We start from the raw sequence: 14864 nt of genomic DNA, 5'->3' as shown, positions 1-14864 counted from the left end.
ATTTCATTTCATAACAGCTACACTACAATTTTTCCTTTTATCGTACTATTGTGCACTCCTTACCTCACTTGTTACTAAGACACTTATAGTTTTATCACTTGTTTACTAAGACACTTTATAGTTTCACTGAGACACTTTATAGTTCATAGTTTATTCTTATTTCTAATTCTGCCTTTTCTTTTTCTGATTTATTACTGTTATATTTTCTGTAACTCTGGCACAACAATTTCCTTCGGGATTAATAAAGTTGTTCTTATCTTATCTTATCTTATCTTATCTTATCTTATCTTATCGGTCGGTTTAGGGACGTTTTCCTGACCTTCTTGGGGTCCATGTTGAATTTTTTCCGTCCCATAGCGATCTGTTTGTTTCTCTGCGTGCTTTTGCTGCGACAAGAAAGAAAAACAAGCATCACGTAGCGGTTAAGGGCGCCTTCCCTGTTGGTTCGGCAGGTCAACCGAAGGCGAGCCAGTTTGTCCCGCAAAGAAAACAACGTTTGCTCAGACTGTGTCAACTGAAGAGTTGACACTGGGTTTAAACCGATGTGGTCTTGGTTGTGTTGAACGGGGACGGAAAACCTCCTGCGAGCTATTCCTGCATCCTGCGGCCTTTTTGGACAAAACAGTTGCCGTTTAAATCGTGCAAAGCTCCGTAACACACTTAGCGTGTGCCCCGCAGGGGTGATTTCCACCTTTGTGCATGATCCCTTACGCTTCCTGCGTGCCAAAAATAGCCCAAACCCTTTGGCGGCTGCACCTGAGACACACACACACACACACACACACTAACACACACACACATGCACGTACAGCCTGTCACACGACCTCACTCCACCTCATCGACCAATCAAATAGAAGCCTGGGAACAAAGGCTGTCAGGCTAATGTTTAGTCGAGGGCGTCTGTCCTGCTTCGCTCCGTGCAGCCGGGGATCAACGTGAACGGCGGCGGCGGCGGCGGCGGCAGACGCCAGGAATAACAGGGAGAACGTGGAATAATGAACCGGAACGGGAGGAAAGCTGATCCAAAAGCAATCGGTGATCAATTGTCACCCACCGAACTGGCACGGCTTGTTTGTTACTGTTTGGAATCGGCATCCGGTTTGAGCGGAAACGTCACTTTGCCGTCCCTTTGACGGTCGGCTCCAAGTATTTGAACCCACCTCTCTCCGACGCAGGTCAGCTGTTCGATCTCGGTCATCACCTCCGCGATCTCGAATTTCAGCCGCTGCAGAGAAGAAAACGGCAATTATTAGCGCTGCCCGAGAGATCAGTTGGACGCTTTAAGTCCTGCAGGCCAGAGAGTTGGAAAAGGTCATCCTGGAAAGGATTCAGGAGATGTAGAGCAGTCGAACGTTCTCGGTTCGATTCCCGGCTCCCCCTGCTGTGTCCAGGTGTTGTTGAGGAAGACGCTGAACCCCCAACATCCATGACGGGTTAATTGCAGAGAAGGAATGAATAAAGTAATTAAAGCAGGGCCGCCCAATATGGCGATCACGATCTACCGCGATCGACGCTTAAATGACGTACGTGGCTGCCGGACTGGCACGTGGGTCGCTAAGCGCTGCAAAACTCCGAGCTCCAACCCAGTTTATCCTCCAATTTATTTCTTTTAAACTTAAGAAAGGCTATCAAAAAGAATGAGTGGCTGGACCGAGTAAGATGCCAAACACTTAGCGCTCCCACAGGGAGCGAGAGGAGGACTTTTTTTGTTTTTTACTGTGTCATTTTCAACGTCTGTTTGCTTCATCTGCCGGTCTACCATCGCTGCATCCAGGAAAGGAAATTTTCCCCACATGAAGATCATTAAGTTCAAATAGCGTTCTACCGTGACTGATGATCATTTGGAAGTGTGCTTGAGTCTGGCTCGCAGGAGCTTCTGTCCGGACTGGACGTCCCTGGCTGATTGCATTCGGCGCAAATCATCAGAGTAAACGTCCAAACGTCTATTTTTATCCTCATTGATCTCAGCCAACTCACATTTCCTGCTTACTTTTGTTTATTTTTGTCATTACTATTGTCACTCTCTTTATGTTCCTATCCTTTTTGTTGTCGTTGGGTTGTCTATTTTCACCCTTTTTTCTTTTATTTTTCCAGTCTGTTTTTGCTGTTGTTGTTGTTGTTGTTGTTGTTGTTGTTGTTGTTGTTGTTGTTGTTGTTGTGGTTGTGGTTGTGGTTGTGGTTGTGGTTGTGGTTGTTGTGTTGTGGTTGTGGTTGTTGTTGTTGTTCTCTCTGCTGCCAATTTATTTGTGGATATCTTTTGCTATCTTCTAATAGTCCCTCTATTTAAATTCATATCCATATTTATTGCTGCTATGACTGTTACGCTGCCGTGACAAAAGGATTTCCCCGATGGGGATCAATGAAGTTTATCTTATCTTATCTTATCTTATCTTATCTTATCTTATCTTATCTTATCTTATCTTATCTTATCTTATCTTATCTTGAAGTCATGACAAAAAATGTGCATACCGTATTTTCACCACCATAGGGCGCACTGCACTAAATGGCGCAGTCTCAGTTATGTGTGCCATTACTGTATTTAACACACATATAAGGCGCACCTGATTATAAGGCGCACCTGATTATAAGGCGCGGGTTTTATATACAATCCACGCCCACACTTCCTCCTTTAACGTTCTCATGGTGTCCTCTACTACGTCCACCTTACAACAACAACACACACACAAAGTTTGCGTATTTAAAGATAGTGCGGGAGCTAAACTGAGTTTGGTATTCACATTTTTTTACCGGTAATCATCATCAATCAAACCCATGGAAGTCCTCATCCTCTGTTTCTGATTTGAACAGCTGCACTGAATCTCCATCCAACATGCCAGGTTCACTTTCCTTACTGTCAGAGTTGCTTTCCGTGCCGTGCGGCTCCTCGGAAATGATGCTGGCTTTTGCGAAAGCTCGAACAACAGTGCCAGCAGACACGTTAGCCAAAGCATCTACAATCCATTCGCAAATTTGGGCGTAACTCGCTCTTTGTGCATATCGCTACCGTGCTGGTCCCCTTCTTCTCCACGGTGTGACTCACCGGGACGTCGAAAGTGAGCGGCACCTCGTCCATGTTAGTGACGTGGCTGGATGTGTTTGTCAGTGAGGTTTTCAGGGTTGTTAAAACAGCGATGTTCTGCATAACGCACTTACCCGTTCTATATACAATCAACGCCCACACTTCCGTCTTTGACATTCTCATGGTGTTCTCTACTACGCACACAGGGCGCGCTGCACTATAGGGCGCGCTGCACATTTTGAAGAAAACCTAAGACTTTAATGTGCACCTTATAGTCGTGAAAATAAAGTAGTTGTGTTGTGCTGCATGGGTTTGCAACAAAATAAATTGTATATAGAAAGAATTCTATGTTTTGCATGTTTTTATGGAAGGAGGATCATTTTGACTTGTAAATGTAATAAGTAGCTGGCGTGCTGAGAAAGTGTGCGCATCCCTGCTCCATCAGGTTCGGCGAAGCCTCAGTGCAGCGTCAACCGGGACGTCGGCATCTATTCTTGTGTCATTGTGCCGTCCTGGACGGTCGTTTGTGGAAACGCAAAAACACCGTTTGATGTTGACAAGTCAGCGAAGGAAGGGCGTCGGGTTAAAAACGCAACTTGAATAGAGCGTCATCTCAGCCTGAGCACTCATCGGTATTCAAAACCAGACGGTGACAATTATAGATTTTCAAACTGTTAAGTTTTCTTATCGGCCAGCGTGGGCGCAGAAACCGATCCGTCTCGGAAAGACTGATACCGGCCGATAAATCCATCTTGCTGAAAAAAATGGGTCGGACGGAGGAGGACAATAAGGCATCGCCGCCTTTATTATATTAACTCTCTGCCACTGGAACAAATGAAACATCAGCCGGGGACTCTTACTCACTTCAATATCGTCCAGAAGCTCTTTTTTCCTGCGCCGTATGTTGGACAGCTCATCCCTCTCCTCCAGCGAAAGGTCTTCAGGTACTGGAAAACAAAAAAAAAAAAAGGGGGAGAATGGAAAATGAATTGTGTGAGAGAGGGGGCGGAGAGGGGGCAAGGGGTACGGCGGACGGATTAGATGAATTTCACTTTCCGAGCGGCGAGCCAGGGTTTCAGGGATTAGAGTCTGGCACCGGGATCTGCATACCTGTCCAATGAATCCACCCCTACGTATTACTCATGACCTAAATTAAAAGCCTCACAGGCAAAGGTGTCCCCCTCCCTCGCCACAGACAATAACTCTTTACATACAAAAACATGTCGTCCAAATGTAGAACAGGTGTCCTCCGAGAAGGACGTTTCCCGGCGGGGATTTATCTTTTAAATTAAAACCACAGTAACTTCTCTCTTGGATAGCAGATTGCCTCAATAAAACACATCCTGTGAGTTTTGACAACCCCCCCCCCCCACACACACACACACACGCCGAGCATCTGGCAAAGCCCACCCCCCTCAAATATTGGCTTTTGATAGCTGATTCTCGCGGAGGCCGTGCGTGGGGTAATTAGTGAAGCTGAGAGACGGCGGTTCCCCCAGCGACACGCATGTTTTACAGCCCAGAGCAAACACACGCTGTGTGCACAGGTGAACACACACACACACACACACACCATGTACTTCCCACAACGCAGGTCCCCGGAGCCACCTACTTATCCTTCATTTAACCACGCCACGTCAAAAGCTCTCCCCGAGACCCTTCGGAGGTCCTCCCCCTCTCGCTCCTCCACACATCAGAAAACTGCAATCCAGTCGAGAGCGAGCTGACAGGAAGTAGGTCATTTTCACATGGAGTTATACCAGATTGTGCTTCTCCTGCACGCTCTCTCTCTCCCACACACACACACACACACTCACAATCACACTTTGTCTGCCCCCAATGCAAGTGGGGGTGAGCGCTCATTCAAAACCCCCAACTGGATCATACCGCTAAGCAGCTTTGCAATCCAGTTTCCCCTCAACACCCCCATTCCTTGACTGTAAATAATGAAGGCAGCAACTAAAGTTATTTCCTCACTTCTTTATCTATCGCCGTATCTCGCTCTTTAAAATCCTTCCCGCTCGTCTGTCTGGCCCTGCGAGCCGCGGCGACAGAAGTAGCATGGACCATTAGGTTATTATGTTCTGAGGGCATGACGCTCGTGTTATCACAGATGAGCAGCCATTCAAGAGAGCAGGGATCCAGATGGGTTGAGATGGCTTGCTTTTCTTTTTGGTTTTTTTAAATCTGTGATCATTACTCTCCATCTCATACACACACACACACACACACACACACATACACGACTGAATGAGAGATTAGGACGATGAGTCATGAAATCTACCCAGTGGAAAAGGGATGCAACACCTGAGCAGGGTGAACGTCTCCATCGTTGTGCAATGTGACAGGTGTGTGTGTGTGTGTGTTTGTGCGTCACCGCAATTCTGAAATATATTTTGAGACACACACCCGTGCATTAAACAATCACCGCAAGCTGGCTGGCCCTTCGCCCCTCAGCCGTCCTGTGCGATTCAGATATCACAGCTTAGAAACGTGGACGTCCATCACGCTACGTGTTTAGCTTGACTCATAAATGTTGCTAATGTTTAGCAAACAGCGATTGTTTCGATTGAATCAAAACAAGAAACGCTCTTGTGTGTGTAAGAACAGACCGAAAAAGGGTTCATCGCTCTAAAAAGGTGAAAGCAATTGCCAGATGTCTTCTCACTTCCTGCACTTGGGTTGCTACTTTAGCTCACGTTCAGCTAATCAGCCGCGGAGAGCGCTAATTGTGGAGCGGAGGCCGTGCTCACGACATCTATAATGCACGATGCTCCTGCAGCTCCACCCCCTCCTCCCCGCTGAGCGAGAACATTTGGGCCAGAAAACGCCACCGAGGGGATGTTTTCGGCAGCGAACCCCCCGTTTGTTTGTACATCACGGAAACCTCTCGGTAACCTGATATCATTGTCAGGGCAGGAACACCGACTGCACGTCCTCTGAATTATACATGAATCTGGGAATCTTTGCATGCGCACGTGTGTGTGTGTGCACGTGTCCATCCCAGTTGGAAGCGGCTCTTTACGAAGAAAAAAAAAAAAATCCATATTAGGTTCTACACCAATACTTGACCTGAGGCGCAGATCCATAGATTATCAATGCTAAACTGCTCAGCCTTTTCACATTCTAACTTGGCCCCGTGCTTCGCTAATAATCAATAACCTCGCCGTTAAAGGCCGTGTCGTTCCCAATGTGTTCCCACTTTCTCCTCAAAGGAGGTCAGTGGGTCCCCATCCTCCATCTCCAAGCATCGGCAGAAGTGCTTGGAAGGATTCATCCGCCACATATTTATTGACTCTCGTTCTGCTTAAACAACGATTCGGCGAATTATATTCTTTTTTTTTTTAGGCTAATGAGCTTCAGGCCACCGAAACCTCGTCCTGAGATTACGAAATTATGAGGCCGCTCAATTCCGACAGCGAAGAAGACGACTTATTAATGGTTTTAGTGCGCAGGAGAAAGACTGAGATAGCAATCAGAGTAAGAGTAGGACAAAGTGGGGATAGAAAATGGATGGATGGACTTTTCCTTGGGTTACCTATTATTACTGTATTTTGCAAAAGGCGCACCGCATTATAAGGTCCAATATCAATGAACAGGTCTATTTTCATACAGACGGCGCACCGCGTTATAAAGCACGTACTAAAACATATAAAGGTAAAGCCAAACAAAGTCAGGTGACCAGACTAAATGCTTTGGCGGCCAAAAAAAATCCATAGATTAGCCGTATCATTGTTTAAGCCGCAGTGTTCAAAGCGTGTAAAGAAAGTCGCGGCTTATCATCCGGAAATGACGGTATGTTGGATGCTATTCATATCTTTTATTTAAAACCATTATTTTGCGTAGCATAAGGCGCACCGCATTATAAGGCGCATGATAAAACATACAGTATATAAAGCCAAACAAAACGGTTTCGTCCAACTTTCTTCATCTCACTTTGTTCCCTCAGAAACTGTCTGGTCTTCTTTACTTCTTCTACTTCCACTTGCTTCCTCCACTTCCGTGCCATTGATTCATTCATGTTTGAATTCTTTGCCCTTTTCCCATCATCTACTGCGTGACTGATACGACTGATGTCTCTTAACGGTTGCTGTTTTTGGGGTCCTCATACGCATAAATGTACAGTAATAATCTGCTGAAGCGCAGAACGTACTACGTACTGTTCTCTGATTGGCTTCTGGTTGCCACCTGAAGTTAGCGTGAGGTTGGAACCACGTTGAATTCCGGTTCTGCATCATCCGTTATCGAGTTGCAACCCAAATTCAACCAAGGACCCGCTTTAACCCGTCGTCCCCGTGTCAGGTGGGAACGCTCCCACAATCATCGAGCTTGGTCGCATTTTGACAAATGTTTGAGTGCAGTGTGTCACATAGAACTGGTTGGAGGTCAGTAAGCACAACAAGAATTCATTCTGTTCTATTAAACATCTATTGTTAATTATACCCATAGTTGCTGACTATAGTCCACCACATTTAATGTACAGTGATCCCTCGCTATAACGTGGTTTACTTTTCACGGTTTCGCGACTTCACGGATTTGCATGGTTCATTGTGTTCTGCATTCTGATTGGCTAAAAAGTCACTCCGCTTCTTCTCTACCTGTGCGTCAATAACGTCGCAGTTTAATATGTACACGTACGTAAAACATCTTGCCAAATTGACATGACGTACGTGCAAATTCTCTTGCAATTTCAAGTTTCTCTAAAAGCCATAATGTTGAAAAAACGCTCTGGACCGACAAAAGGGCCCAAAAGGCAGCGGAAGATGCTATCTATGGCAGGTAAAGTTAAACTTCTGGACATGCTAAGGGAAGCTAAAAGCTATGCGGCTGTAGGTCGGCATTGCGGAATGAATGAATCTTCTGTTCGTTCCATAAAGAAGGAAGAAAAAAACAAAAGGACGACAGCAGCGATAAGTTTTAATAAGGATGCAAAAAGGGTTGCGACTGTCCGCAATTTTTTTCATAATCATTTTTAATTTTCTCCCGTTTAATCCAATTGCTCGGGTCACGGTGGGCGGGTGCTAATCTCCGCAATTTGAAGCCTTTTGTTCACAATGATGATTAAAATTATTATTTGACAGTACAGAAGTTATTTGTTGAAAAAAACGTTTCTAAAGTACAGTACTGATTGAGCCTGTAAAATGGTTTGTTCTTTCTTTTCAATGTATAATAGAGTATTTAATTGTATAATAATAAAAAATGAAGGTTTCTAATTCACAGATTTTGCCTATCACGGGTTCTTTTCGGAACGTAACCTCCGCTTTCAAGTGTGCTGAATAGTCCAGACGTGTACTTAGAAATACCAGCTCCTTCCTGAGATGCCGCATTTCGACGTACTTTTACATCGCGGGTTTCCTCGCAGAGATGGCGAGAAAAATTACAGGAACAGGAAGGGCCGTCGGCGGAGGGTCGGCGGGAACCTTTGGGTTTGTGCCGAGCGGCACAAAGTCAGCGGCGACTTCCGCTGTGCTGTCGTAGGGAAAATTATTTGTGTCATAGAGGTACCGTACATCTGAAAGCAGCTCGCAGCGTCATGGAAAATGCTGATCCGCAACTTTAGCGTCCATGAAACGAGTTTTTTTTTTTCCTGAGCTGCAGGTACCGAGGTTACTGTTCTCATTTTGCCTGGAATCAGCAGGGTTTCTTTAAACACACTAGTCTTTTTTTTCTGAGGATTCCGACGACTGTCGTGGGTCACAGTGTAAAACTCATGACTCAATTATTGATCTCATGACCTGGCCTGCTCTCGAATCCGGCCAAACTTTCAGATATCTTAATTACGGACGCAGGAAGTGGGAATTGCTCCCGCTTCGGCCAGAAAACAAGCATTCAGGAGAAAGATATTACTTTTATGTCCGGCGGCGAGGGAACTGCAGAGACGCTCAAAATAATACATGAACTCACACAGATGCTGCAAGTCCGTCATGGTTTCTTTCCTCTACAACAGGGGTGTCAAATTTATTTTCACGGAGGGTCACATCGGCATCATGGTTGCCCATAAAAGGGCCAAATGGAATGGTAACAGTATAAATGTTACCAAGTATAATGTAAAATGCATGTAACTACTCCTTAATGCTAAATAACTTAGTCAAATCCAAAATGTTACATATGCATTTGCATAGATGTAAGAAAAAATGACATTTACTAGTTGCTCTGCTCCAAAGCTAGCTTTCACCGCTGCATTCTGCTGCCATCGTGGTTTGGTTTTTAATTCTTGGACAATTTGTTGTCTTTCCAGAGGGCAAACTTTAGCATACTTAGCTCCGTGTTTGGTGTCAAAATGTTGACGTAGATTGAACTTGTTGACAACCTTCGCTGCCTCGTAACACAGAAGACGTACCACTTTTTCTCCTTACATGTATTACTTAAACATGTATTAGCCTTCCCATCTTTCCAGAAACAGCCTTCCATCTGCATCAACTTTTCTCTTCCTAGACATTTAGGGATCATTTATATTTCTCAATTCCACTTGTTGAAAGTAGCATCGATGTGGATACACGGCCATCTAACGGCGGGATGCTGTTTTAAGACTTTCTCGCGGGCCGCATAAAGTGAAGTGGCGGGCCACATTTGGCCCACGGCCCGTGAGTTTGACACTGTTGACTGTTTTATAGTCAAGCTGAACTATTTCCCTTCATACTATCAGTTCTTATGGACATAAGAGGGGGTTGGATGATAAAGTATTAATACGATACAACCGTTTTTTCTTTTCCAAATTTGCATACACGCAAAACAATATCCCTCCATTCTTAATCTACCGGTATGTCACTTGCAGGATTACGAGCTGGTTTGAGTAAATCCCAGCTCTCCTTCACAGAGCTCCGTAAAGAGACACACAAACCTCCACCCCCGACCACAATCTTCAACTCTTCAGTTAACTGACATGTTTTTGCGAAGGACCGGCAGCCAACTGGCAAGCAGAGCCTTCCTGCGTCGGTCCAGGCCTGCAGCGGGTCAGCAGAGCGGGCCTCCGCCTCCATCTGGACCACAGGGCCGGTCTTTTTGCTGTTTCAATAGCGACCGCGTAAACAACACGGGTGCGTTCCCGTCCCAGCACAATTAACAAGCACTTCTACACGTCGGAGACGCAGCCGGCGCTGAACTTTTGGCAGAGAAGAGTCCGTTGTAAATCACCTACGCCTCATTTCAAAGGATCATTTCACATGACACATCCACCGTCTTCTTCTTTTTCTTCTTAGTTCCTTCCTAAAACACATGCCATAATGCTTTTCCCACCGTCTGCTTCTCATGTTGACTGACACGCCATCCGCCGAGGTGTCTGGACCGAGCCCGAGCAGACTCTCGCAACAGCTTCTTCGCTTCTTCCCCCCTCTAATGTGAGCTGCAGCTGTGACGAGTAGGTGTGTTGTAATTGTTTTTCACTCTGTCGGATTGCAACTTCTCAATCACGCTTAAACAAACACACACACACACACACGCGCGTGCGCGTTGAAGTACACACCGCCGGTCTATTTGACAGTTCCTGCCTCTTGAAAGATGACAGTGTTAGCAAGGAAAAAGCTCACGTTCCGATGCGATCCCTGATCCGGGCTCGGATGAGGAACCCCGACCGACCCGGAGGGGAACGTCTTCGTTTCGCAGAGATCTCTGGACGCTCGCGGAGATTTCAGCGGCTCGTCTTAAACTCTCCGAGCATCGGCTGCAACATTTATGAGGCCGAAGTGGAAGTGGGTAGTGCTTTCTGTCCCCTTTACTGGGTCACTTTTCCAGACATACCAACCTCAGCGCCGCATACATTAGAAACATCTCCGACTTCTCTTTACAATCTGCGGCAGCTTTGGCTCGAATATCGATGACACGTTGTCATATTCCGGGAGGTAGTTATGAATGAGCGACTAAAAGTAGGTCAACAAAACAGGAAGATGACGACAGATAAGCGTCGGGTGTTTAGCAGAAGTCTGTGATAATCGGAAGCCCAGGCTGCAGCAGAGGAGCAGCGCAAAGTCCTCGCCTCTGCATCTGGAGAGGGAGATGGTAGATAGCGAGTATGTTAACATCTGCGCGCTCGCGGGGAACGCAGGTGGAAGCCACTGGTAGATGTTGGTAGATTATCGTGGCCTGATATTCAGACGTGTTTGGAGCTAGAAGTATATTTGAAAACGGAAAGTACCGAATTTTGCAGAGTATAAGTCGCACCAGAAAAAAGACATAATGTAAGTGGCACTGGACTATATGTCGCATTTTAGGCCAGGGGGGTTTATTTGATGAAATCAGAGACCAAGAACAGCCATTCGCCTTGAAAGGCAAGTTACAGCCTGATGTCCGAGCGGACGAACCCAACCATGACCGTTTAAACCGGGTTAAACCTTATCTTTATTACAACAATTATCACAATAAAAGCAACGGCGGCTTCACTTAATCTTCTCCGTCTCTTCGCTCTCTCTTATTCCAAAACACATTCACAGCCAGTAGGAAATCACAGAACTCTGAATATTCATCTAAATAGGGTCATTACAATAGTAATAACGGAGAACGAGAGGCTGAACAGGTGTCTGCTTTGTTAACGCAACATATTAACAGCTGTTCAGATAACTACAGCATAAACAACAAATCATAAAAGTTTACCAAACTCTTGATCTCACTCCAAATCACTAAATCTGTTGAATTTTTCATCCTCCCTTCCAAGCAACTCGGCGGAGGAAGAAGGTAGGCGGCGCGCCACTTCCTCTTCTGCGTGGCTGTTTGTGGGACGTGGTTGTCCGTGGTTGCGTAGCATAAAATGGTAACACCAAGAAGATCCTCCTGTAAAGTTGTTTACATTCATCATCATGGCGACGTCTTGGCCGGTCCCTCACAAGTTTCTTCCTTTAAACTTTCGTTCTGCTGCTCCATTAGCGTTTTCAGCTGCATATTTCACTACTTGCGGCTTGTGATCTGCAGAATATGATGTTCCCCTTGGGTGTTCAGTCTTTATCGGTTGTTGACGTTTAAATTTAAAATTTTGCATGGTGCAGGTGCATACTGGCACCCAAGGCTAAAGCGCACTGATAGCGTGAAAATAACTAAAATAAGTTTAAATTACCGTAGATATTCTAATATATAAGTCGCTCCTGAGTATAAGTCGCAGGACCAGCCATGAAAAAAAGTGCAACCTACAGTTGGTGGTTATTTGTCATTAATATTCATTCATTCATTCACTCAGTATCTGTACTATCCCGGATTTCATCGGGTGAGAAAGTCAATCACAACTAGAGAAACGCAACCGTTCATTCATCGGAATCCAACGGCGTGTTGCAGCGAGGCGGCGTAACAGGCGCTGTGGCGGCGCCTGGACCAGTGTCCCAGAAAGGTCCACGTCCCGTGAATCAAGAATAAACGCATACGTTCCCCTTTCCGAGCGGGCATCGCTCACTTGTTGTTAGCCGCCATCTCACCGAAAAACATCCACAATACCCCTTCATGAAAGTTAGATTACAAAGATAAATCCGAGGTTACATCAAACATAACATGGCTGTTTGATTCTTCAAAGCGCCGTAGATCCGCTAACACAATCCCTTGAAGCAGAACTTGAAGACAGTAACTTCACAGAACGACTTGTCGCAGTCATTTATTCATGGACGGGCTTTTGCCAAATTTCGCTCGGAGAGAAACGTTCCCTCTTTCCTTTTGATTAAAGAGTCGGCCGCTCTGATTGGTTCAGTCTTTAGCCGTCGAATGTCAGCCTTGTCAGACAATATCCTCTGCCAGCTTTGCAAACGGTACTCCTGCTTCCTTGCCCTCGGCTCATTACGACGGCGGCGGCGAAGGGAAATCGTCCGCCTTCGCGCGTATTTCGCACGCGTAGCTGCTGTAAACCACTAACGGCGTCTGTCAGACGACGGCGGCGACCTTTCCTTATCTTATCCCGATCTTACCTTTCCGCCTCGTCTCCGCGCCGTGCGGGTTTTTGCATTTTGTTTTCTCTTCACTTCCCCTTTCCGAGGCGGCCTTTGAAAGGGGAGACGTCGGACTCGACGGCCCGCCATCTAATCCACATGCAATATGTAAGCCGTTTGAAAACCCCACCCACCCGTCCAACACGTCCCCGTACTCAACGTTCTAAATAATTTCACACCATGTCTAGACAAGAGCTTTCTTAATAGGCTCGGGATATGACTGTTACACAATAGCGCCTACTCCCATTTCTGTGCGTCCATGTGTGTCGACTCGAAGTCGCTGATTAAGTTGCACAAAAAAAACTTTTTGTTTGAATGGTCTTGTTGTTCTTCCCGCCGCTCCTCCCCCACTTTCACACACACATCTGCTTCTTCTGGCAGTGAAGGGACCAAGCAACTGCTGGTCATTCATACTTCTTGGACCGCAGTGTCCCACTGCTTTTATACAGTGTGATGGTAACACTTAAATGTTTTTATTCACACTGGTTCACATCATGTGAATATTCTTCCTTGAAAGAAATAGTGAAATTCTACTTCTTCTTCTCCTTTAGGCTTTTCCCTTCAGGTGTCTCCACAGAGAATCCACCTTCTCCATCTAGCCCTATTCTCTGGATCCTCCTCTCTCACACCTACTAACTTTATATCCTCTCTCACGACATCCATATATCTTCTTTTTGGTCTTCCTCTAGACCTCCTGCCTGGCAGCTCCACCTTCAGCAACCTTCTACCCAGATCTTCACCATGGTTTAGACATGAACAGGGGAGTGTTCATGTCCAAACCATCTCAGTCACTACTTTGAAACGGTCATACATGTCCTGCACCCCTGTGACAAATTCTTCTTCTGCTTTGGGCTTTTCCCTTCAGGGGTCTCCACAGGGAATCCACCTTCTCCATCTAATCCTGTTCTCTGGATCCTCCTGTCTCACACCAGCAAACTCCATATCCTCTTTCTGGACGTCCATCAATCATCTCTTTGGTCTTCCTCTAGACCTCCAATTCCAGCATCCGTCTACCAATATATTCACTGTCCGAACCATCTCAGTCTGGCTTCTCTGACCTTCTCTCCAAAACATCTAACACGTGCCGTCCCTCTGATGGACTCATTCCTGATCCTATCCGTCTTGGTCACTCCCAAAGAGAACCTCAACGTCTTCATCTCTGGGAGCTCCAGCTCTGCTTCCTGTCTTTTGGTCATTGTCAGTGTTTGTAGCCCGAAGAGCATCGGAAAGAACTAATGATCAGAAAAATTCCCTCCTGAGAGTGAGATGGTCGGTGGTGTCCACAGAGGATCGTCCTCGTTTTAAGCTCACATGCTTGCAGGAAAAAAAAAAAATCGTACAAACACAGTCACAGCCGTCCCGAGGAAGTGTCCACTTGGAGCTGTTTGCAACTCCACCCCACCTTAGATGATGAAACACTCCACCATCGCAGCTTCCACGACTGTTCCCAGAGCTGGACTTTTTCCTCTGCAAAGATATTCAAGCACTTTCTCAAGAAGCTTTTCTACTTCTACAAGGTCCTGCTTTCACGTTTAATGCCATCCGACTGTCTGAGGGGAACTTCAGACACCCTGATCTTATGTGTCTTATCAAGTCCTCCAGAAACTCCCTACCCCTCTCTTAAGTCCGAGGACCCCCACAGTCCTGAGTGACTCACACAGGAAATAACTGTAGTGTCTAACCAGCCCACGGTCTGGTGCCGAGGCCCGAGCAGTCAAACATAGCTTGTAAGAGGCTGACAAGAGGCAGCGGCGCCGGCTGGCTCGGAGTTAAGCTCAGGCCTTGACTCTGGGGAAAAAAAAAAAGCAGCACAAAGGACAGCAGGAAGATTAAGAAACCTTCACGCCGCCAACTTTGAGTCCACTCGTGCTTCCGGTGATCCCACACAGCAGGAAGGCGGAGTGGACGCAGGTTCATCAACAGCGCAATTCAAGCCATGAACCAGATTT

General features: G+C 46.1%; 1 protein-coding gene across 1 annotated transcript in view; it reads right to left on the bottom strand.

The window, feature by feature from the left end:
- Positions 1-14864, bottom strand: part of cyth3b (cytohesin 3b) — a 36127-nt gene that overhangs the window by 14346 nt on the left and 6917 nt on the right. Inside the window, exons 2-4 of the mRNA XM_086176383.1 lie at positions 3884-3966; positions 1161-1225; positions 320-386 (exon numbers count right to left, since the gene is read on the bottom strand). Of these exons, the coding sequence (XP_086032509.1) occupies positions 320-386; positions 1161-1225; positions 3884-3966 (215 nt within the window). The remainder of the gene's footprint in view (positions 1-319; positions 387-1160; positions 1226-3883; positions 3967-14864) is intronic.

This window comes from Fistularia commersonii, chromosome 28, assembly GCF_037954325.1.
Source record: "Fistularia commersonii isolate RoL2024-O1a breed Wild chromosome 28, RoL_Fcom_v1.0, whole genome shotgun sequence".
In the NCBI taxonomy this organism is placed as follows: domain Eukaryota; kingdom Metazoa; phylum Chordata; class Actinopteri; order Syngnathiformes; family Fistulariidae; genus Fistularia; species Fistularia commersonii.
This window is presented reverse-complemented; position numbering and strand designations above follow the sequence as displayed.